Below are 19,402 nucleotides of genomic sequence, written 5' to 3'. Positions count from 1 at the left end.
AACAAGGGTTTGATACATGCAGTGTTCAATGATCTTACACTGAAATGAGTTCTTCAACTTCTTCCAGGCCCCTCATGCCTGGATTAAGTGTTTGTACACATCCCTCCCAGGGCAGGAAGATTCCAATCCTACCTGCTCTCCACTGGGCTAAGATTTCCTAGCTTTAAATGAACAAATGTTGGCAATGATGCAAGCAAGGCTTAGAGTGTAGTGGGGGAGGTAGAAATATCATCCTGGAAAAGGTTCAGTGTTTGTTTTTAAATCCCAGAAGAAACATATGAATGTGATGTATCTGGGATTTAGGGAAAAAAAACCAGCAGAGCAGAATGTTAGGAACCACCCAGAAACAGCTCTGTGTCAGGGATCAGCTGCTCTTTAGAAGCCTAAAAGATGCAGCAGGTCTCTCCTGAGTTCTTCCTCCCTGTTTCTGGAGCAGAGCACAATGCACAGCAAGCCTGTTCTGCACTTCCTCTGTCTGCTGAGGGGCCCAAGCAAATAAAAATGCGAGCTGAGATTGCTAATTGTGCCAAAACATAAACATGGGCTCACACAGCTTGTGTGATTACTCACCACTACAAACCTAAGCACGAGCTGGTTTGCAGCAGGCAGGTCTAATGAACAGGTCCAGGCTGTAGTGAAGTTCCTGGGAGCTTTTCCACAAACAATAACGTCCTTTGGATCAGCTCTGGGTTAGCTCTGGCCTCGGTGCAACCTGGGACAAAATCACACACATTGGTCACAGCAGGAGCCATGGCCTCAGCTCCTGACAGCCTGGAAACCACCCAAAGGGAGCCCAGTAACACTGGGAGCAGCCCCTTCCTTCCAATCTGAGCCATTTCCCTCTCCCTTTCACCACCATGGGAAGCTGCTCTCCCACAAACACCTCGGACAGGTGTCTTTTTCCAGTGCACTTGGCACATCCCCAGATTCAGGCTGTTTGGAAGCAAAGGGAATGAAAGATTTGGTGAGGGAGAAGCCTGCCAAGCCCCACGCTTTTCCAGAGTTTGGACAGATGTCACATCCTGCTGATCCCAGCTGTGGAAGCCTGGCCAGGGGAGCAAGAAAGACCCACATAGATTATTCATAACCATCAAGTGAAATTTTATCCAAATTTTTGTCTGTGCAGAGCCCTGGGGATGTTCTGCAGTCCCAAAGAAATAGCCCCTGCTCGTGCTGTTTCTGAAAGCTCCATGCTATCAAAAACCCTGCCTGGCATGGAATCGGGTACTTAGCCAAAGGGAGTTTATCATACTTTAAACTAGTTTAAAAAAAACATCCAGGACACTTAGAGGCTAAGGGGTTGTTTAGAATTACACTTAATTTGTAGTCAAGGCTACATTTTTCAGGTTCCAGAGAGGTATTATTCACAGCAGATAAGGATTTTTATATATGCACATGTATGTGTTTTCTACACATATATAAACATATTTATATGTATTTTCTACATATATAGAAAAATATCAGGCAAAAATTCCCAAAGCAGATACAGAGAGGCAAAATACAAACTTATCTCCAACATGAAAGAAACAAAAAACACCCTGCCGCAAGGAAGTTCTATAAATAGCATTATATTGCTGATTTGCATTCTCCCATTTTATTTCATATTGTTTAAAAGACTGAAAACATTAAGCCAAAACCATCTGGAAGAATCAGCACCAGGGATTTAACTGGATTTGTTCCCTAATATTGTTCAGGGGACTGTGCAGCTCTTCTGTGTTTTACCTCCCTGAGTTTAGAGGGCAGGGCTAATTCTCCACATTTCTGCTGCAGGATTCCAGGCTGAAGGAGAAGGGCCTTGGCTTCACTACACCACGGTTTGTTTTTTCATCTTTTCCTTTCTCAACTGCCACTAGAATTTTTGGAAGCCAAAACTCTTCCTGTGTTAAAGGGCCAGTGAATGACACACGTCTCCTTTGCTTCCCCTCTTAAGTGAAAGCAGACTGCAACGTGTGGGTTCAGAAATAACCCGCTGCTCTCCAGAGAAGTGCTTAAACACATGTTTTAACTGCAACTGGGCTGTTTGGCCTTAATGAATGAAACACTTTTCTGAGTCAGGGCTTTTTGTGTGACGATACGCTGAGGAAACCACCTTGCCTCAGATACCCTCTCGGTGTTAAAATGGCTCAAACATCAGCATTTAGAGTCACAGAATCACTTGGGTTGGGAACGACTTCTGGGATGGTTGAGTCCAACCTTTGATTCATCATCACTGTGTCAATTAAATCACTTTTGTCAATTAATAAATTTAACATCAGCATTTAGAGTCACAAAATCACTTGTGTTGGGAAAGACCTCCAGGGTGATCGAGTCCAACCTTTGACTGATCATCACTTTGTCAATTAAATCATGGCAATGAGTGCCACGTCCAGTCACTCCTTGGACACCCCTGGGGATGGGGACTCTGCCACCACCCTGGGCAGCTCCAATGTTTAATGTTTCCCTCTGATCCAATGTTTAACACCACTTTCCATAAAGAAATTCCCACTGATGTCCAGCCTGACCCTCCAGTGGCGTAGTGAGGATGACTTCCCACTCCCTGCCGGGGGACAAGACCCCCACTTTACAGACATAATTATGGATGTTACAGCCATTATAGAGCCATTATTATAGCCATTACTGCCGTGTGAATGGGCCTGCCCTTCTCACAGCCCCTTTTATCGCTGTACATCCAACGGGGCCGGCTGCGGTCGCACCCCAACGACACCTAACCCCCTCCAGCCGAGCTCAACGGCCCCGGGGCGGCGGGAGCAGCGCCGTGGCCGCCGATCCCGGTGTGTACGGGACATCCCCACACGGGAATGCCACACCGGCAAGGATGCGGCCCGCACGGGCAGGGCGCTCCCCTCAGCGAGCGGGGAACGGCAGCGGGCGCCGGGAGGGAAGGCGAGAAAGCAACGAGAGGAGGGAAAAGAGAGAAAAGAGCAAAGGGAGGGAAAAGAAGGAGGGGAGGGAAGGGGCGGGCACGACGCCACGGGGATGGGCTCCGCCCGTGCGCGCACTCGCGCCGCTCTTTTGGCTCTCGGGCCGCGCCGTAGCGCTCCCGGGAGAGAGCGGCATTGTGCGGCCTCCGGCCCGCTCCGCGCAGGCGCCGGGCCCCATTCCCCGCCTGGCGGACCCGGACCCGCCGCCGCCGCTGCCGCGTCCCCCCCTCCCCTCCCGCGGCCGCGCTCCTCCCTCGCCGCGGAGGAGGCGGCGGCCGCCCCCCTTTTCCCCATCCCCATCCCCCGGTAAGTCACCGAAAGAACCAGAGGGGCGAGGCGGCGGCGGCTCCTCTCCTTTCCTCTCCCGTCTGCTCCTCCTCGTCTCCCGCACCGCCCGGGGCTCTCCTCCCGCTCCGCCGTTGCCCGCGCGCGCCGCCGCCGCCGCCTCCCCTCAGGCAGCGCGCGCGGAGCCCGCCCGCTTCCCCCCGCCCCCACCCCGGCCCCCTCCGCGCGCCCTGCCCGGCCCCCCCCACCCCCCCACCCTCACCTTCCCCTCACCCCCTCCCCACATTTTCGGGGAGCTCCCCCACATTCCCGAGCATTCCAGAGCGAGGGAAGGGCCGCTCGGGGCTGGGGGGGCTCGGGGAGGTGTTATCGGTACCGCGGGAGGGGATGCGCCCCCCGGGCATGGAGCCCAGGCGGGCCCGGCAGCGATGCTGCGGTGGTTTGGGTTTGGCAGCTGCTGAGTTGCGAGATGAGTTCCAGATGAAAAGGAATGGGGATCTGCGTTGGGAAAGTTGAATTTGTTCTCGTGGCCCTCAGATTGGCCGGGGAGTGTCCCTGAGCGGAGCTGGTCAGGATGCAGAGCTGTGCCATGTGCTCTGGGATGAGCCTGCTGTGCTCCCTTCCAGCCCGGCTCATTCTGGGATTCTGGGATCTCCCCACACCCAGCACAGCCGGCAGGCAACTGGTTATCTCGGGAAGGAGATGCTTGGAATGCCAGTGGATCCTGGGAGCAAACGCTCTCGTTCCCCAATGTGCTGCCAGCAGCAAAAGGAGCTGCGAGGTGGCAAATGCACTTAGCAGGCAAATCCTGACAGTGTGAGCCGGGGGTGATTCTGTTCCCGAGCTGAAATGTGGCTGAGCTGCAGTGGAGGTTTGTTCCCTCTGCAGCATCAGCCCCGATTACGGAATCCTGGCACTGCACTCCATCAGGTCTTGTTACAGAAAGCGAGTGTGGAGAGGCTGATCCAAGGCTGCTGCCAGTCAGGGGGGAGTCTCGGGTGGAGAACGGGGTGGTTTGGTGCTCGGACCTTTCAGCGGGGAAATATGACACCAAAATATTCACATTCTGAGGTGAAAGGAATCTAGTCAGGTCTTGCAAATGGCAGTTATTTTTTGTGTTCATTATCATCTCATATTCTCTACTTTAATAAATTAAAATAGCAAGGCCTTGGACTGTCCCTTCCATCTTCCATACAAACTACTGTATTTACCCTGTGCTGAGTACTTGGTACAAGTGCTTTGGGGTCTGTGATGTGAAAACCCTGCCACACCTCAAAGCTATTGTGCTGTACTTGTGTTTAGAAAAAGCTTTCCAAAGGAGTGATCAAAGGCTGTGGCTTGAGTTCTTGGTCTTGCACATAAGTAGGTCTGAAGGCCTAAAATACTGCTGTGTTGCTCAACAGATAATAAATAGGGGTTTTCATACTGGTTTCTGGCAACCTGCACTTTGACCAATCTCACTCTTGTGCATGCTGAGAATCTTTTTGACAGCTAATGAGAATATTTTGTTTTTCTTCCAGGTTTTCCTTTCAGCGTGGTTCTCCTCTCAGTGGCAAGAGCTGCCTTTTGAAGCAGCACATTCATTCTCCCCTTCAAGCACCCATAAGTCTCATTTGCCAGCTCCAGAACCATGGCAACAGAAGAAAAGAAGCCAGATGCAGAATCCACCAAAACACAATCTACTCCTTCCTCCTCGACCAATCAGAGCAAGGTGTGTGTGGGGCCCCAAAAAATATCCCTGTACAAAACACCTGGAATTACCTGAACACTCAGCAGCCTGACCAGAATCAGGGATTTGAATTCTCCTGTAAATTAAGATCTTTTCCCTGTGGCTGCTTCTGCTGTTGCCTCATGCTGAGGATTTTATGGGAAAAGTGGATGGAGTGCAGATCTGCTGTAGTGCTAAGTGTTCTTTTATTAGTTTTGGGGAAGTTCTTACTAGTGAAATACTTCTTGTCATTTTGATCATGACAAAGGCTGTTTGTTTGTACCCTTGGGATGCCTGGAGGTGCCTGGAGAATTGGTGAATCTCTAGTTGTGCAGTGGGGAAACAGTTACTCAGGTTCATTGAAGCCTGGAGGTGCTCAAAGGAGATGTTATTGTCTAACCATGAAGCCTTTTCAAAAGGTAAAAGTGGGATTTTAGGGGCATGGAGGAATCAGCCTGTGGTTTAATTCATGATCAGAGTGAAGATGCAAACATTTGGAAGCACTGCACAGATCAATATCAAGAGTGTCACTTGGAAGTGCCAGGCACTTTGTGGTTGGGCTGTTGGATTATCCTCACTCGTTTGTTGCTGGCTTGGATGGAATTTACTTCAGGGGTGACTTGGTGTTGTGCTTGGAACAGTGAGGCCCCAGACTGAAAGGGTGTTTGATTTTTTCTGAATTTGGAGGGGAATGGGAATGTAAATGTGATTTAATGCTGGAATCTGTTGTGGTGAGCATCCACATGGTCCATTCCCCTGTGCTGATCAGAGCTGGCCACTGAGATACTCAATTTGGAACTTAACTCATTCGTGCATATTTCTCTTACAGCCTGCCCCAGTAAAGCCAAACTATGCTCTCAAGTTCACGTTAGCAGGACACACAAAGGCAGTGTCATCAGTCAAGTTTAGTCCTAATGGAGAGTGGCTTGCCAGCTCCTGTAAGTATTGCTTGCTTTTGTCTCATTTCAAACACAAAAGTGGGCCTTGAAGAAGGGCTTGTCTGAGCCTCCATCAGGCATGCCATGTCATGACATGGTTTTTCTTAAAAGAGTAATACCAAAGTTAGTATTCTGTGAGATAATTTGCTTGTAGTTCTGTTACTTTGAGCACTGGGTCCTTGCATTGCCAGGAGAGCCCTCACCTGCTCAGCTTTCCTGACTGAGCAAATGGGCAAAAACCAGCACAGGATTCTCTCCTGTGCAGAGGAAACCCTTGTGCTTTTCTGTATCACTAGAAGTAAACATTTAAATTAAACTTTGTGCACAATATCTGCAGGCAAAACTTCCCTGTGGGAAATAAGGAAGGTGCAGAGTTGGATGCACATGCTCTGTCCTGTGTGCCTGTGGTGCTTGGCAGTCAGAGCTCTGATTGCCCCAGTGAAGTGCAGAAGGTTGTTATAAATAGTGTTTCAGTGCTTGCTCTCTTAAGTGATAGAACAAGTCTCCTTTCTGTCAGCTTTGGTATTTCCTGAGGGTTTCTTTGGTGTTCAGCACTGCTTGACAGCTTTGCCCTGAAAATCTGCTTCTGTGACTGTCAGTGATCCAGAGAGAATCCATGTGTAAGGAAAGGGCAGTTGGAAATGTTGAATATGACAGTGAGGGTCACTGCAACATCTTCCAGACATGGGAATGGCTTGGGGCTTTGACTTAACTGCAAACAACCTCAATAAAACCAGTGCACTGTGCCATATAAATCATTCTTACAGTGTCCCCATCAGAGTCCCCCTCCCCTTTCCCCTGAAAATGTTTTCCAAACTCTATATCTGGCAAATAGCAACTTTTTTCTCTGGCTTGCTTTGCAAGTTACCATGGATAATATGTTTGGGTTTCTGCAGGCATCCATTCAGTCCAGCTTGTGGTGTAATTATTGTTCTTTTTGGGGCAAAAGCCTTTCAAGCATTCCCGTGAACCAGCACTACTTTTACCACTGGCAATCTAAAACAAAAGTAGAAACCCAAGTTGTCAGGAGAGAAACTAAAGCTGCTGGAGTGTTTCTGCATTCCAGGCAGCTTATGTAACCTCAGCTGCTGCAGAGTGCAGTGTAGGAAGCTGTTCTTCACCAACTCAAAATCACCTTCTTCCCTGAGGTCTGCCTGGGGAGGGAGAACTGCCCAGAGACAGAATTAACTTATTTCCTTTCACCTGGGAGGGACAGCTCTGCTAGTGCTGTTAATTAACCTCTGAACTGGCACATTCTTTTCCAGCTGCTGACAAACTCATTAAAATTTGGGGAGCATATGATGGCAAGTTTGAAAAAACAATATCTGGTCATAAGCTGGTAAGTATCAGGTGATTACTGTGGGAATTTACCTGGGAAGAATTTTGCTTACTTTTCCTCATTCACAAATTTCCATTCTTGGTTAGTTCTACCTGTGAAGAAGGTTTATTCTTCAGTCTTACTTTGTAGTTTTTTGTTTATATAGTCCTGGAATTGCTGGATTAATATTGGGGCAGGCTGGGAATATGGATGGAGTGCAGGCTGCACTCCCAGTGCCCACCCTGCTTCTTGTGTCCCCTGAATTGCAGGAGAAGCCACCTCAGACACGGGGCAGAGCATTCCTGGGTGAAAATCCCTGTGAATTCTGACACTGTGTCCTGTTCCATCTTTCCTTTGTATAAGGAACAAAACACTTGCCTTTTAAGGAAATTGAATTTTTCTTGTGGGTTTGCTACATAAACGCAACACTTACTCACTCTGCATAGTTCTTAAGAAAACACAAAACTTCCAAGCTCTTTGGTTTTCCTTTTTTTTTTTTTTAAGTTTTTACATGCTGAAGTTTCATGAGCAAAAATGAAGATTTATTAAAAGAAAAACTACTGGAATCTTCTCCAGCCTCTGGGGACTTGGACTGTAAACAGCAGCCATTTGTCATGAAGAAAAGCCATTTACTCAGATTAATTTATGAGCATTCTATTTAGGAATTCCAACAAAGGGTTTTGGTGGCCACAGTAAGAACTGTGTGAACAAGCTGCTGATGTTCTCAGAGTATGTGGCTCAGCTTAAAATTCTGCCAGAGGAGCTCTTAGCCCAGCAAAATCACTGAATTCCTGACTCTCAGGGCTGAATTTTCATTCAAGCTTCAGTTGGGAATGTAATCTGCAGTCTTGTGTTTTTCACTTTTCTGTGTGGCTGAACAAACAGAGCTGAGAAGAGAATTGTTTTCCTTTGTTTTAGGGGATCTCTGATGTTGCTTGGTCATCAGATTCCAACCTCCTTGTCTCTGCCTCTGATGACAAAACTCTCAAAATATGGGATGTAAGCTCGGTAAGGGCAGGAATTATTATTTATTTACCTTCATTTTTCTCCACCATTGGCTTCTTCACTTGTGTTCCTGCTTGTAACAAGCTGGTGGATGGGCTGTGAGGATGAATGAATTGTGCTGTCTGCTCTTGGAAAGAGTGGGATGCTTGTGGATACCACGAGGAGCCTGTTATGTTCTGAGAGAGCACTAAAACCCGATGATGGAGACAGAACCACAGTAAAAAGCCTCTCAGATGAAACCTTTTTGTAACTTCTTATTTCTGCTTTTTCCCCCCATTCTCTCGTGACACAGAGAACTGGATAGTTTGGTTGGGTTTTGATTAGGAATATTAAATGGTTTGGATCCTCCTGCGCTGCATAAAGAGTTTGCACCTCATCTGCAGTCATTATGATTGTTTTATATTTTTTTCTTTCCTGTTTTGTTGCAGCTGGCCCTCTGCCCATCTAAATCTGGGGTTAGAGATGTTTCTTTCTGTGCTGCACGGTGATTAACCTTAATGTGCTCTCTCTGGGGGCTTTTATGGTGCTGGGTGATGCTGTGTATTTAACTCTGCTGAATTTTATTTCAGGGTAAGTGCTTAAAGACATTGAAAGGGCACAGTAACTACGTTTTCTGCTGCAATTTCAACCCTCAGTCAAACCTCATCGTTTCTGGCTCAGTGAGTGGTTTTTAATTTTTTTTCCTTTGTGGGAAGCAAGTACTGCACACTCTGTCACTTGTCACTAAAGGGACAGACAGGTTCTTTAGGGATCCTTGGCAGAATGATTATGGTATTAAATCATAGTTACAATTACAGCTTTATTTTCTTAACAGATTATTATGATTAGTGTAGCACACTAATTTATGATTAGAATGGCACAGGATTTCTGCAGGCAGGATTGATGTAGTACAATTTATAATTAGTGAATACAGAATTTATAGTACAACTTATGGTTTCTAATCACCTGGATTCTGACTTACCTAAAGGATGACTTCTAATCACCTCTCCCTCTGCAGATTGGGTCAGATCATGGTTTGAAAACAATATTAAATAAAAGAATATGAATCACACAGCCTATTTTAATTGTGTTTTCCTTTACAAACACAGCTTGTGGTCAGGTGAGCTGTGCATTGCCCCTGCTGTGTTTGCTTGGGGAAAAGCCCTTAATCCATCCTCAGTGTCCTGCATGGATAGGAGTGGAATGGGAATGTAAATGTGATTTAATGCTGGAATCTGTAATGGTGAACATCCACGTGGTCCATTCCCCTGCGGGGACATGGACACAAGGAATTCAGGAGGTGTTCCCAGACTCTTGGTTGTGTCCTGGGCTTTCTGACACAGCTGGGTTGAGATTGATGCTGTACCTGAGTGCCTCAGTCAGGTGCTTGACTAAACCCCCTGGTGCCTCTCTTGCCTCTCCAGTTTGATGAAAGCGTGAGGATATGGGATGTGAAAACAGGGAAGTGCCTCAAGACGTTGCCTGCTCACTCTGACCCAGTTTCAGCTGTAAGTCCCTCCTGATCAGTGAAAATCACAAAAATGCTTGTTTTGTTAGCAGAGCTCCTCTCCTACCCTGTGGAGGGATGAGTTTGTGCTGTCACCAAGCCCTCATACAGCATCCAGGCTGGGCTGTGGTTGTTGCCAGAGGCCATTGCTCATGGGAATGAAATGAGTGGTGTTTTCTCTAAGATCAGTGTGGATTTTGGTCCTGGCTGTAGATGTGGATAGTGCAGGGTGTGCCAGGCATGCTTGAGTGTCATTCTGGAACACTGATTTGTGGCACTTGATGCACAGAGAACAATCTGTATTGCTCTTGCTTTTATGTTGTTCCAAGTCATTACTGAAGGTGTTCCTCAGAACACTCCTGTTTTAAATCTCAGTCATCTCATAGGAGAAATGAGCTTGGAATACAGCAATATCCATTGGAATTAAGGAAAACCAGAAGATGTTCAACTCTTAATGTTTTTGAAATGAAAAATACTGAAAAAATCTGAGCCTCAGATATGTTGAACTGTGGCTGTTCTAACATGGTTTTTCTGCCATATGTAAAAGATACTTCACACTTACAAATGTCTTTTAACAGTAATAATTCTAAAGAATTGTTCTTTATATATAAATAGCAGAAAATTCACCTTAAAACATATGAGTGGCTACATAAGAGGTTCTACTCCATACCCTTGAAATAATCAGGTTCTATCTGCATATTTTACTCTGCTGATGTATTCCATGTCAGAAATGCAAAATAAAGAGCTTAAACATTTGATCTTTATGAACATAAAGTTGTTAGTTTTTAAAAGTTATTAGTTATTAATAAAAGTTATTAGTTCTTAGTTATTAGTTTTAATAATTAGTAATTATAATATTACAGGTGCATTTTAATCGTGATGGATCCCTGATAGTGTCAAGTAGCTATGATGGACTCTGGTAAGTTGTCTGCATCACTCTTTGAACCTTTTGCATTTTAAAAATACTTCAAAAACCAAAACCTTGTATTTGTAATGTTAAAATTGTAATAAAAGACTTCAAGCCCAATAATAATTTTTTTGTGTGTGTGTTTTTAACAGTCGTATCTGGGATACAGCATCAGGCCAGTGCTTGAAAACACTGATTGGTGAGTAGAAATATTTCTTGTCTGGGCTTTATTTTTCACACAGATTTTCTGTGTTTTAGTAAAACTATTAAAAACAAATGAATGTCAAAAGAAACCCTCTGTCAGTGAGACAACACAGCTGTGCACTTTGTAACACTGCTTTTCATTTTGCTGTAGATGATGATAACCCTCCTGTGTCTTTTGTGAAATTCTCACCAAATGGCAAATACATATTAGCTGCAACTTTGGACAAGTAAGTATTAAAAAAAAAGGAGAACAACACACAGATTTGAAATTTGGAGTATCAAATCATGCTTTAATTTGCTTTTTGGCTGCTGTAGTAATGACAATACATGATTCATATATAGTGTTTTCTGTGGAGGAGAATATGAATGGCATGGCAGTAAAAATGATATTTTGGGGTTAACTTAACCTGCATTCCAAAGCCAGGCTAAAATGATCCATGTAGACTTTTGGAGCTCTGGTATGGAGAAACATTGTTCAGCTGCTAGGAACTTTTCAGATTAAAAAAAAAAAAAACAAAACAAAACAAACAAAACACAAGAACTAAAATATTTGTTTTTGTTTTCCAGCACTCTTAAACTTTGGGACTACAGCAAAGGAAAGGTAATTCTTTCTATTTATGTAGACTTAACTAAACTTTTAGGAAAATTGGATTTTACATGTGATTTTTAAACAGTACCTCTTTAGTGGAGAGGATGAACTTTTAGCAGAGCCTGTTGCAACAGGACAAGGGGTAATGGTTTTAAACTAAAAGAGGATTCAGGTTAGAAAGTTTCCTGTGAGGGTGGGGAGGCCCTGGAAGCTGAGGCTGCCCCTGGATCCCTGGAAATGTTCAAGGCCAGGTTGGAGGGGCTTGGAGCACCCTGGGATAGTGGAAGGTGTCCCTGCTCATGTCAGACCTTTAAAGGTCCCTTCAAACTCAAACTGTTCTGTGATTCTGACTAAAAATGTCTTTGAAGAGAAAAAAAAATAAAATACTTGCCTTCTGCATAGCCCTGAGACATTAAGTACAGCAATATTTCTGCATGTTTCTCTTCATGAACAATAAATTGCCTTTGATCTCTTTCACTGTTGTAATGGGACAAATTTAGGGCTTTGTTTTGGGTTTTAGAGCAGAGCTGCACTCTGCATCCTCTAGATCACCCTTTTTGGCAGGGTGAGGATCACAGGCTGATGTGTTTAGTCTTTTTTTCCTAGAGAGTTTATCCATGACTGAGAAAACTCTCCCAGCTGCATTAATGTCCTGTGGCTCTTCCCTTCCAGTGCCTGAAGACCTACACAGGACACAAAAATGAGAAGTACTGCATATTTGCCAATTTCTCTGTCACTGGTGGAAAGGTTGGTGTTCTGATTATTTTTTTGTTACCTATGTGCAGTTCTTACTGCTCTTCTTTGTAGAGAAAAGAGGATTTTGGGGCTGAAAACCTCCTTTGGTGGGTGCTGCTTTCTGTGTCTCTAGGTGGGCTCACTGTCAGGTTTTCCTCCTTCTCCCTTTCACATGACAACAATGAAATGTTTACTGAGAAATAACACTTGGATATGGATCAGAAAAATTCAGGTAACTTTGTTTTCTCTCTGTCCCTCCAGTGGATTGTGTCTGGTTCAGAAGACAACCTGGTTTATATCTGGAACCTTCAGACAAAAGAGATTGTACAGAAACTACAAGGACACACAGGTGAGGGAGAGGATTCTGGTTTTATTGATAAAATATCCCTCATATCATCAATGCTTAGCCTGAGCATTTTCTATCTTATATCAATTTTTACTCTCAGACCCGTAAATTCTTGACTGGCTGAAGCTTAATTGAACCCTGGGATTTTGCTCCTTTTTATGAAGGATTTTTGTGGGCATTGAAAATGTTTTATTCTTCACCTGTGAAGAACTTTGACATCGTCTTGCAAAGGAGATTTGCTTGAGCACAGAACTGGTCAAGATATTTAAATGTCTCATAAATTAATGACTGTGAATGGTCACCTCCCAGAGCTGCAGCTCCCAAGGATGAGGATTGATGTGGGCTGGAAATGTCTGTGCATGTGCCTGGTCTTGAACCACGAGCTGTCACCTGCTGGCTACCTCAGTCTGAGTCCTGTAAAAGAGCAGAGTTTATGTGAAATCTCAGCATGCTCAGTCCTTTTGGGGCTGGATCCCAGTGATTTTTTGGGGCTGGATCCCAGTGGATTTTGGAGCTGGATCCCAGTGGATTTTGAAGCTGGATCCCAGTGATGTGGGCTGGATCTAGGGGAGCTGGAGTTGGGTTGATCCGTGTTTTGGGGCTGGATCCCAGTGATTTTTTGGGGGGCTGGATCCCAGTGATATTTTGGGGGGCTGGATCCCAGTGATATTTTGGGCTGGATCCCAGTGGATTTTGGGCTGGATCCCAGTGATTTGGAGTGTAAGGAAGGCAGTGGCAGCAGATTTTCATTTTCAGGCTCTGGAGATGAAATGTTACCTAAGAACTGCCCGGGATGTTGGAAATACCCTCCTGAAAAAAACTGGGCTGGGTTTTTATTTACCTGTGTCTGACATGATCTGATAGAAGTAAGAACTGGAATCTAGAGAGTTCTCACCTTTTGAAACCTGTCACTCACTTTCCTACTGCCCTCAATTCTTTTCTGCTTGTATTTCCTTTCACAGAGGAGCAACAGTAATTTACAATATTTACAAATTACACATTTAATTCTGCTACAAGGAAATAATAACTTGGCTTCATAAAACACAGTTGTTAATTTTCAGAAATGCCTGCTCTGAATCAGATTGAAATAATTGCATTTTTCTGTCTTTTCTTTTTGCTCAGATGTTGTCATCTCCACAGCTTGTCACCCAACAGAAAACATCATCGCATCAGCGGCGCTAGAAAACGACAAAACAATTAAACTGTGGAAGAGTGACTGTTAAATGTTCCAGGATTGCTTTAGAGACTGTCAGGAAAAAAAAAATCAAACATGTTTTTAAAAAAATTATTAAAAAATAAAAACACCCATAAATCCAGTTTGGCAGGAAACCTGAAGAATATTTGATAAAAGTGGTTTCTGTTAGTCTTGGCCCAAAGAAAACATCTTAGCTCTGCTAGAGCTGGGCAACGTGGTGGAAAAAAAAAAAAAAGGAAAAAAAAGATGCAGTGTCTCCTTTTCTTGCCTGATGTTTTGGCAGACAAATGGATGATTCTGATGTCGGGTCAGAAGTCTTGGACACCCCAAAGATACTGTATTTTCTGATGGCATTGCTTCTGGGCACTGTTGCTGCTTAAAGAAGAGCTGCCAGTCTACTTTGTACCAGTAAGTTAAGTCACAGGCCTAGAGATGTGTGGAATTTTTTTTAATATGTCTACTTTTTTTTTTTTTTTTTAATTTTTTAAATTTTTTTTTTCCAGAATGTAGTTTCTAGTCTCTTGGGAAATTTCTGTATTGTTTTAAATAGGAGTACTGCATTTTTAAGGGTGCTTCATTTTAAAACACTCAGCTCAAACTTTGTGACCAAATAAAACCATGCAGTTCCAGATTTCCCTCTTCCTGCCCCTGACTTGACTCCTGTGGTGGAATCTCTTACCTTCTGTATAGTTGCTTACCTCTTGTTATGTGTGTTTAATAGATGCTGTTCTAGAGCAAAGTTACAGTTCTTCTGTTAACCATTAAAATGAATCCTGCTTGTAGTTGTTCTCAGCATATTTTAATTATTTTTTTTATTTTATTTTTCCTCTTCTGGTTCTAAAGCCAACTCACAGAACACTGTAAAGTTATTTCAATGTAAAAAGAAACAAACCCAGACTTTTTGTATCTTGGCAATCCATGGTATGAAGCTGTATTGCAAATGGCATGACTCTGTATCTATCTCAGCATTGGTATTTCTTTCCCTTTTTGTCATATCCATGTGGTATTTACACATCCAGAAAAAATACCATGTGCCATAATAAAAAGGTGGGATTTTATGTGTATGTTTGTGGTTAAGAGTGTGCTCATGTGAAGTGTCTGTGCCCAAAGGAGCTTCTCTTAAAATACATTTTTAAGGGGAGATGTTTTCTGTATAGAAACTCCAGTGAGGGAGGATGAGGAGCAGCAGTGTGGAGAGAAAAAGAGGAACAAACCCAAGTCGAAATTGATTTAATGAAGGGAAAAGGATTGAGCTGAAGGTGTCCTCAGCGGAGAGAACATTGCTACAACCCCTCCCAGAAAGCTTGAGCCAAAGGAAAGGATTCCTGCTGCCCTCTCCTTGCTGGGATCCAGGATTTACCTTGTGCTGGATAAGAAATGCAGGGATCCACAAGTTTTACTGCACCCAAAGGGTTCTGCTGCAAAGGGATGTTTTGCTCCTGGTGAAGCAAAATCTCATTTTTTTGGGATTTACCTTATGTGCTTGGTAATAACAGAAAATCAATTTACAGCCCAAACCTCTGGAGTGCTGCTCTGAGGCTGCCTTTGAAACCCTTGGAGAAAAAGAGCTGCAAGACATGAGGCATAGGTTTTCTTTTTAAAATATAAAAATAGAGTTCATGTTGAGCTGCTGAAATGGCTATTAATAATATCCCTGCCTTTGGAGGTTTTTCATTACCCCCAGGAAGGGACACTGTGTCTAGACTTGGTGTCACTGCTAAAATGATCAACTCATGATTTTTTTCAGCCTTATTCTTGAATGCCAGTGCAACTCTTCAATGCAAGATGTGGCTGTGCTGCTTTACAGCATGGAGGAGGTGGAATTTAACTCCAGCAAAGCATTTTAGTGTTGATTCAGAAATATTTCCTGGCATGATGCTTCTCATGTCCCTGTGTGTGAGCGGCTTTGCTTGCCCAGCTGTGCTGCCACACAGAGCTGGGGAGGAGGGAGATGAATTTTCTGCTGAAATCTCATGAACAGGGCTAGAAAAGCCCCTAATGTAAAGGATCTGCTGTAAAGCTGCTCTTCATAAAGGTTGTGTTTAAATCTTTAATATCCCACCTGGGATTAACGCTGGGGCCCGTTGGCATGAGCTCTACTTACCTCTAATTCTGTGCAGCCTGGCATGGCTGTGGTGGTTGGAGGGCCAGGATTAGCTCGAGCACAGCTCTGGAAATGAGGATTGTGTGCTGGCTGGAGCAGGGGAGGTGTAACTTTATTTTATGAGAATGGCTGGGGTGTGTTACACCATGCTGAGGGAGGGTGAGTTACTGCTCTGAGCTCATCTCTGCTGCACCGGCGACTTTTGAGGGAAAAGGCGAGCTGGGGGACTAAAAAAGAGCCTGCCGAGCTTTCTTTTGGGTCTCCCGGGAAGAAAACAAGAGGGGAAAAATCGAAAAAAACATGGTTAGATGCCACGAAGTAGGTGGCAGTGCCTTAACCGTATGTGTGTTGTACAGGCCACTAGGGCCTCTTCCATCCTTATCAAGGGGAGTGCTAACCTTCTCTCCTTTCATACAACACGGTTTTGCCCCTCCATGAAATGCTATATAAACCTCCAGCACAATTCATCTCTACAGTATAGAGTGAGCCAATTTTCTATGCTTTTTCCCCTCAATTTGACACGTCTTTCTAATCCCCATAATAAATATTTTGCTCTTCGTCCCAAATTTGCCCTAAAACTCATAAAAATATCGGTAAAATCGCTAAAACGCACGTTTTCCGCTACCTTTTAATATATTCATCACATCCAGCCAATCAGCGCGCAGAAGGCGGAGCTTCTTCCCCTGCCCCGTGACGCGCGGGGTTCGGCCTCGCTGATGGAGGCGGGCGCGCCCGGGAGTCGCCGGTTCGAGTCCCGTCCCCGGCGGGGAGTCGCCGCGGGGATACGCTCACCGCGGGATTGCGTTTTGCCGCGTAACCTGCGCGGGGTTTGGGCTTTCCCGCCGGATATCCCTCGGGTTTGAGCCTTCTCTCCGAGGATCCCGCGGGTTTGAGCCTTCCCGCCAGGTATCCCTCGAGTTTCAGCATTCTCTCCGGGTATCCCTCGGGTTTGAGCATCTCCCGCAGCCGGAGCAGCGGTGCAGGAGGGAGCCCATTCCCGAAGCGTTCCCGCTGCCCCGGAGCTCGTAAATCGCTCCGAGTTGCGCCAGCGCTAATGACGAGTTACAAGTTACACATATGAGAGCAGTGGAAAAGGTTGTGTGGGGTTTTCCCCCCTTTTTAAGGCCTTTCTCTTGGGTATCCCAAGGGAATCACACCAGACAAACATTTCTCTAAATGATCACCAGCCCGGGGAGCTGCGGTTCCCAGCGGGATGACTCTCCCAGCATCCCTGCAGGTGCCACCGATGCCGCCTCCATCCCCCGACCCCCGCGACTCTCCCGGACCTTCCCGCGGGGTTCCCGGTGGGAAGGACCAGCGGAGGAGCCGCTTTTCTGGATGAGGCTGCGGATCCAGGTGCAGCGCCCAGGGGTGTGCACAGCCCCGCCAGCTGTGCACAGCTGCTGCATCACAGACTCACAGAACGGCTCGGGGTGGAAGGGACCTTACAGCTCACCCCATTCCCACCCCCTGACAAGGGCAGGGACACCTTCCACCCTCCCAGGTTGCTCCAAGCCCTGTCCAGCCTGGCCTTGGACACTTCAGGGATGCTGCATCTCTGCCACAGAGCCCAGGCTGCTCCTGGCTGCCCCTTCCAGATAACTGATGAGTTTATTAGGGGATTAAAAGTTAGTTTCCCCTCCTTATTGAATGCTCTGATTTATGCACGCGTTTAAATCAATCCCATTTCCTGCCTTTTATCCCTTCTCCCCAGGCTCTCAGGCTTTACAGTGTCAGACATTTGTTACAATCGCATTGTTTTGAGGCAAGCGAGACACCCTGGGTGGTTTAAGGGATTTAAATCCATGAGCTGCGTTTCTTGGGCACTTCTCCCAGGTGCCAACTGCCCCTCCTGAGCTGTAGTTGCCCCTCCTCGGGCCAGTTTGTGCTGCCTCCTGGTGAAATACAAATCAGCATCCCTGCTAAAGATGCTGCTGGAGATCAGGTCTGAGCCTGCCTGGCTGGCACAGGAGGTGCCTGGTGGGCTGGGGGTGCCCAGGGTGGGGGATTTCAGGTGCTGCTAGCAGGCACTTGCTGGATGAGCTACATAAGCAGCTTATTTTGTCATTTTAATTTTTTAATCCCGTGCATTCGGTCGCGCTCTCTTATTAGTAAGCATTATCTCCCCAAGTCCCATTAGCTCCGCTGAGAGCCGGGGCTTTGCTCGTGGGGACAGCTCTGGAGGGGCCAGCAGGGGGCTGGGGGCCTGCTCCTGCTGCTGGCGACATCCGAGGTGTCCCATGTGGGTGTGACCCTGGCCCTGCAGAGCCATCGCTGCTCAGTCCCTCCCTCTGCTGTCCCCATGTCCCCTCCCCAGGCTCCTGGCAGCCCCAGCTCCCTCCAGAGCTGATCCAAGCCCCAAGATCAGCTCTAACCCCCCCCTGCTTTAGGCATCTATTTTCTTGTGTGTTAACACACATATTCCATTCAAACCCTCTTCCCTCTCTGTCAGGTTTTCCCCTTAACCCCAGGGCCATCCCCAGAGCTGTGCTTTGTTAGAGGATCTCAAGTCTCGGATTTAAAATTAGTTCAGACTGCTTTCTCTTTAATAAAATTATTCCTTTCCTCTTTAAATAGCACAATATGTCACAGAAAGCCGGTGGGTCCGTTCATGAAGATGAGACAGCCCAGAGAGGAAGGAGACAGGCAAAAAAAAAAAAAAAGAAAAAAAAAAAAGTAAAACCATACATCTCCCCAAACCCCTTCCGCCTAATCCAACTGAATTAGAGGATTTCGAAGTGGATTTAAAACTAAATCTTGATTAGGGAGAATTTCTCTCCAAGAGCTGCTGCACGGTGGTATTAATGGGAAGTGATCGTGGACAGAGGAAATAGGACAGAAATAACCGAGGGTAGCACATACGCACTCAGGTCTGTGCACGGACTGAAAGAATCAGGGAATTTCTCCAGAGGAACAGGGAGAAATTAACCATCGACAGAAGGAGCCTGGGTGCCAGGGGCTGGCTGGGCAGCCGGGGCAGATCCCTGCTGCACCCACAGCACCTCGGGCTCGCAGGTGAGGAGGCGGCACCGAGGACCGGGAGGGCTGAGGTGAGGAGCCGGGAGGAGAGGAGGTGTCAGCCCGCTCCCCCAGAGCCCTGTGCACGCTGTGAGCTCGGGGGGACCCCCGGAGATGCCCCCCATGCTCTGCAGACACATGGCTGGAGGTGCCCACGGGATCCTGTCTCTGCTGACCGTGGTGTTCGTCCTGCCGGAGGGTGAGTGCTGCTCTCCTGGAGTCACGGTTTGTATCCTCCCTAAACCCGACCTGCCCAGGTGGGATTTACCCTTTTCCACCCTCCCTAAACCCGACCTGCCCAGGTGGGATTTACCCTTTTCCACCCTCCCTAAACCCAACCTGCCCAGGTGGGATTTACCCTTTTCCATCCTCCCTAAACCCGACCTGCCCAGGTGGGATTTACCCTTTTCCATCCTCCCTAAACCCAACCTGCCCAGGTGGGATTTACCCTTTTCCATCCTCCCTAAACCCGACCTGCCCAGGTGGGATTTATCCTTGGGGTGAATTTAGGGGCACTCCCAAGCTGTGCAGCTGCGTGCTGGTGGTTTTAGGATGGAGGTGGTGTCACTGTGTTGTGTACAAAAGGGCAGTGTGCCAGGATTTGGGATCCCCTGGGCTCCTCTTCCCTGGTTTGGCCCGGCCA

General features: G+C 46.3%; 2 protein-coding genes and 1 non-coding gene across 3 annotated transcripts in view; 1 reads left to right on the top strand and 2 right to left on the bottom strand.

Annotated features, from left to right (window-relative positions):
- The window catches only part of BRD3 (bromodomain containing 3), a 43,986-nt gene extending 40,671 nt beyond the window's left edge, over positions 1-3,315 (bottom strand). The window contains exons 1-2 of the mRNA XM_030961591.1: positions 3,237-3,315; positions 571-712 (exon numbers count right to left, since the gene is read on the bottom strand). The gene's annotated coding sequence lies outside the window, so the exon portion shown is untranslated. The remainder of the gene's footprint in view (positions 1-570; positions 713-3,236) is intronic.
- Positions 3,095-14,695, top strand: WDR5 (WD repeat domain 5). Its single transcript, XM_030961597.1, has 14 exons — positions 3,095-3,227; positions 4,727-4,917; positions 5,744-5,852; positions 7,118-7,191; positions 8,089-8,178; positions 8,745-8,834; positions 9,579-9,662; positions 10,525-10,580; positions 10,721-10,767; positions 10,924-10,999; positions 11,340-11,373; positions 12,034-12,108; positions 12,358-12,445; positions 13,565-14,695. The coding sequence occupies exons 2-14, from the start codon at positions 4,837-4,839 to the stop codon at positions 13,663-13,665; spliced, it is 1,005 nt and encodes a 334-aa protein (XP_030817457.1). The 5' UTR covers positions 3,095-3,227; positions 4,727-4,836; the 3' UTR covers positions 13,666-14,695.
- Positions 14,696-16,033: 1,338 nt separating this feature from the next.
- Positions 16,034-16,161, bottom strand: LOC115911091. The gene has a single exon (XR_004061238.1). It is a non-coding gene; the product is annotated as a U6atac minor spliceosomal RNA (small nuclear RNA).
- Positions 16,162-19,402: the final 3,241 nt, after the last annotated feature.

Source organism: Camarhynchus parvulus, chromosome 17, assembly GCF_901933205.1.
Source record: "Camarhynchus parvulus chromosome 17, STF_HiC, whole genome shotgun sequence".
Classification (NCBI taxonomy): domain Eukaryota; kingdom Metazoa; phylum Chordata; class Aves; order Passeriformes; family Thraupidae; genus Camarhynchus; species Camarhynchus parvulus.
The sequence above is the reverse complement of the archived record's forward strand: the minus strand, read 5'-3'. Positions and strand labels throughout refer to the sequence as shown.

Coding starts and splice junctions, on each gene's coding strand:
- WDR5 (XM_030961597.1), top strand. CDS start 4,837: ATGGCAACAGAAGAAAAGAAGCCAGATGCAGAATCCACCAAAACACAA. Junction 11,000..11,339: donor TTAGCTGCAACTTTGGACAA/GTAAGTATTAAA, acceptor TTTGTTTTCCAG/CACTCTTAAACTTTGGGACT. Junction 12,109..12,357: donor TCTCTGTCACTGGTGGAAAG/GTTGGTGTTCTG, acceptor CTGTCCCTCCAG/TGGATTGTGTCTGGTTCAGA.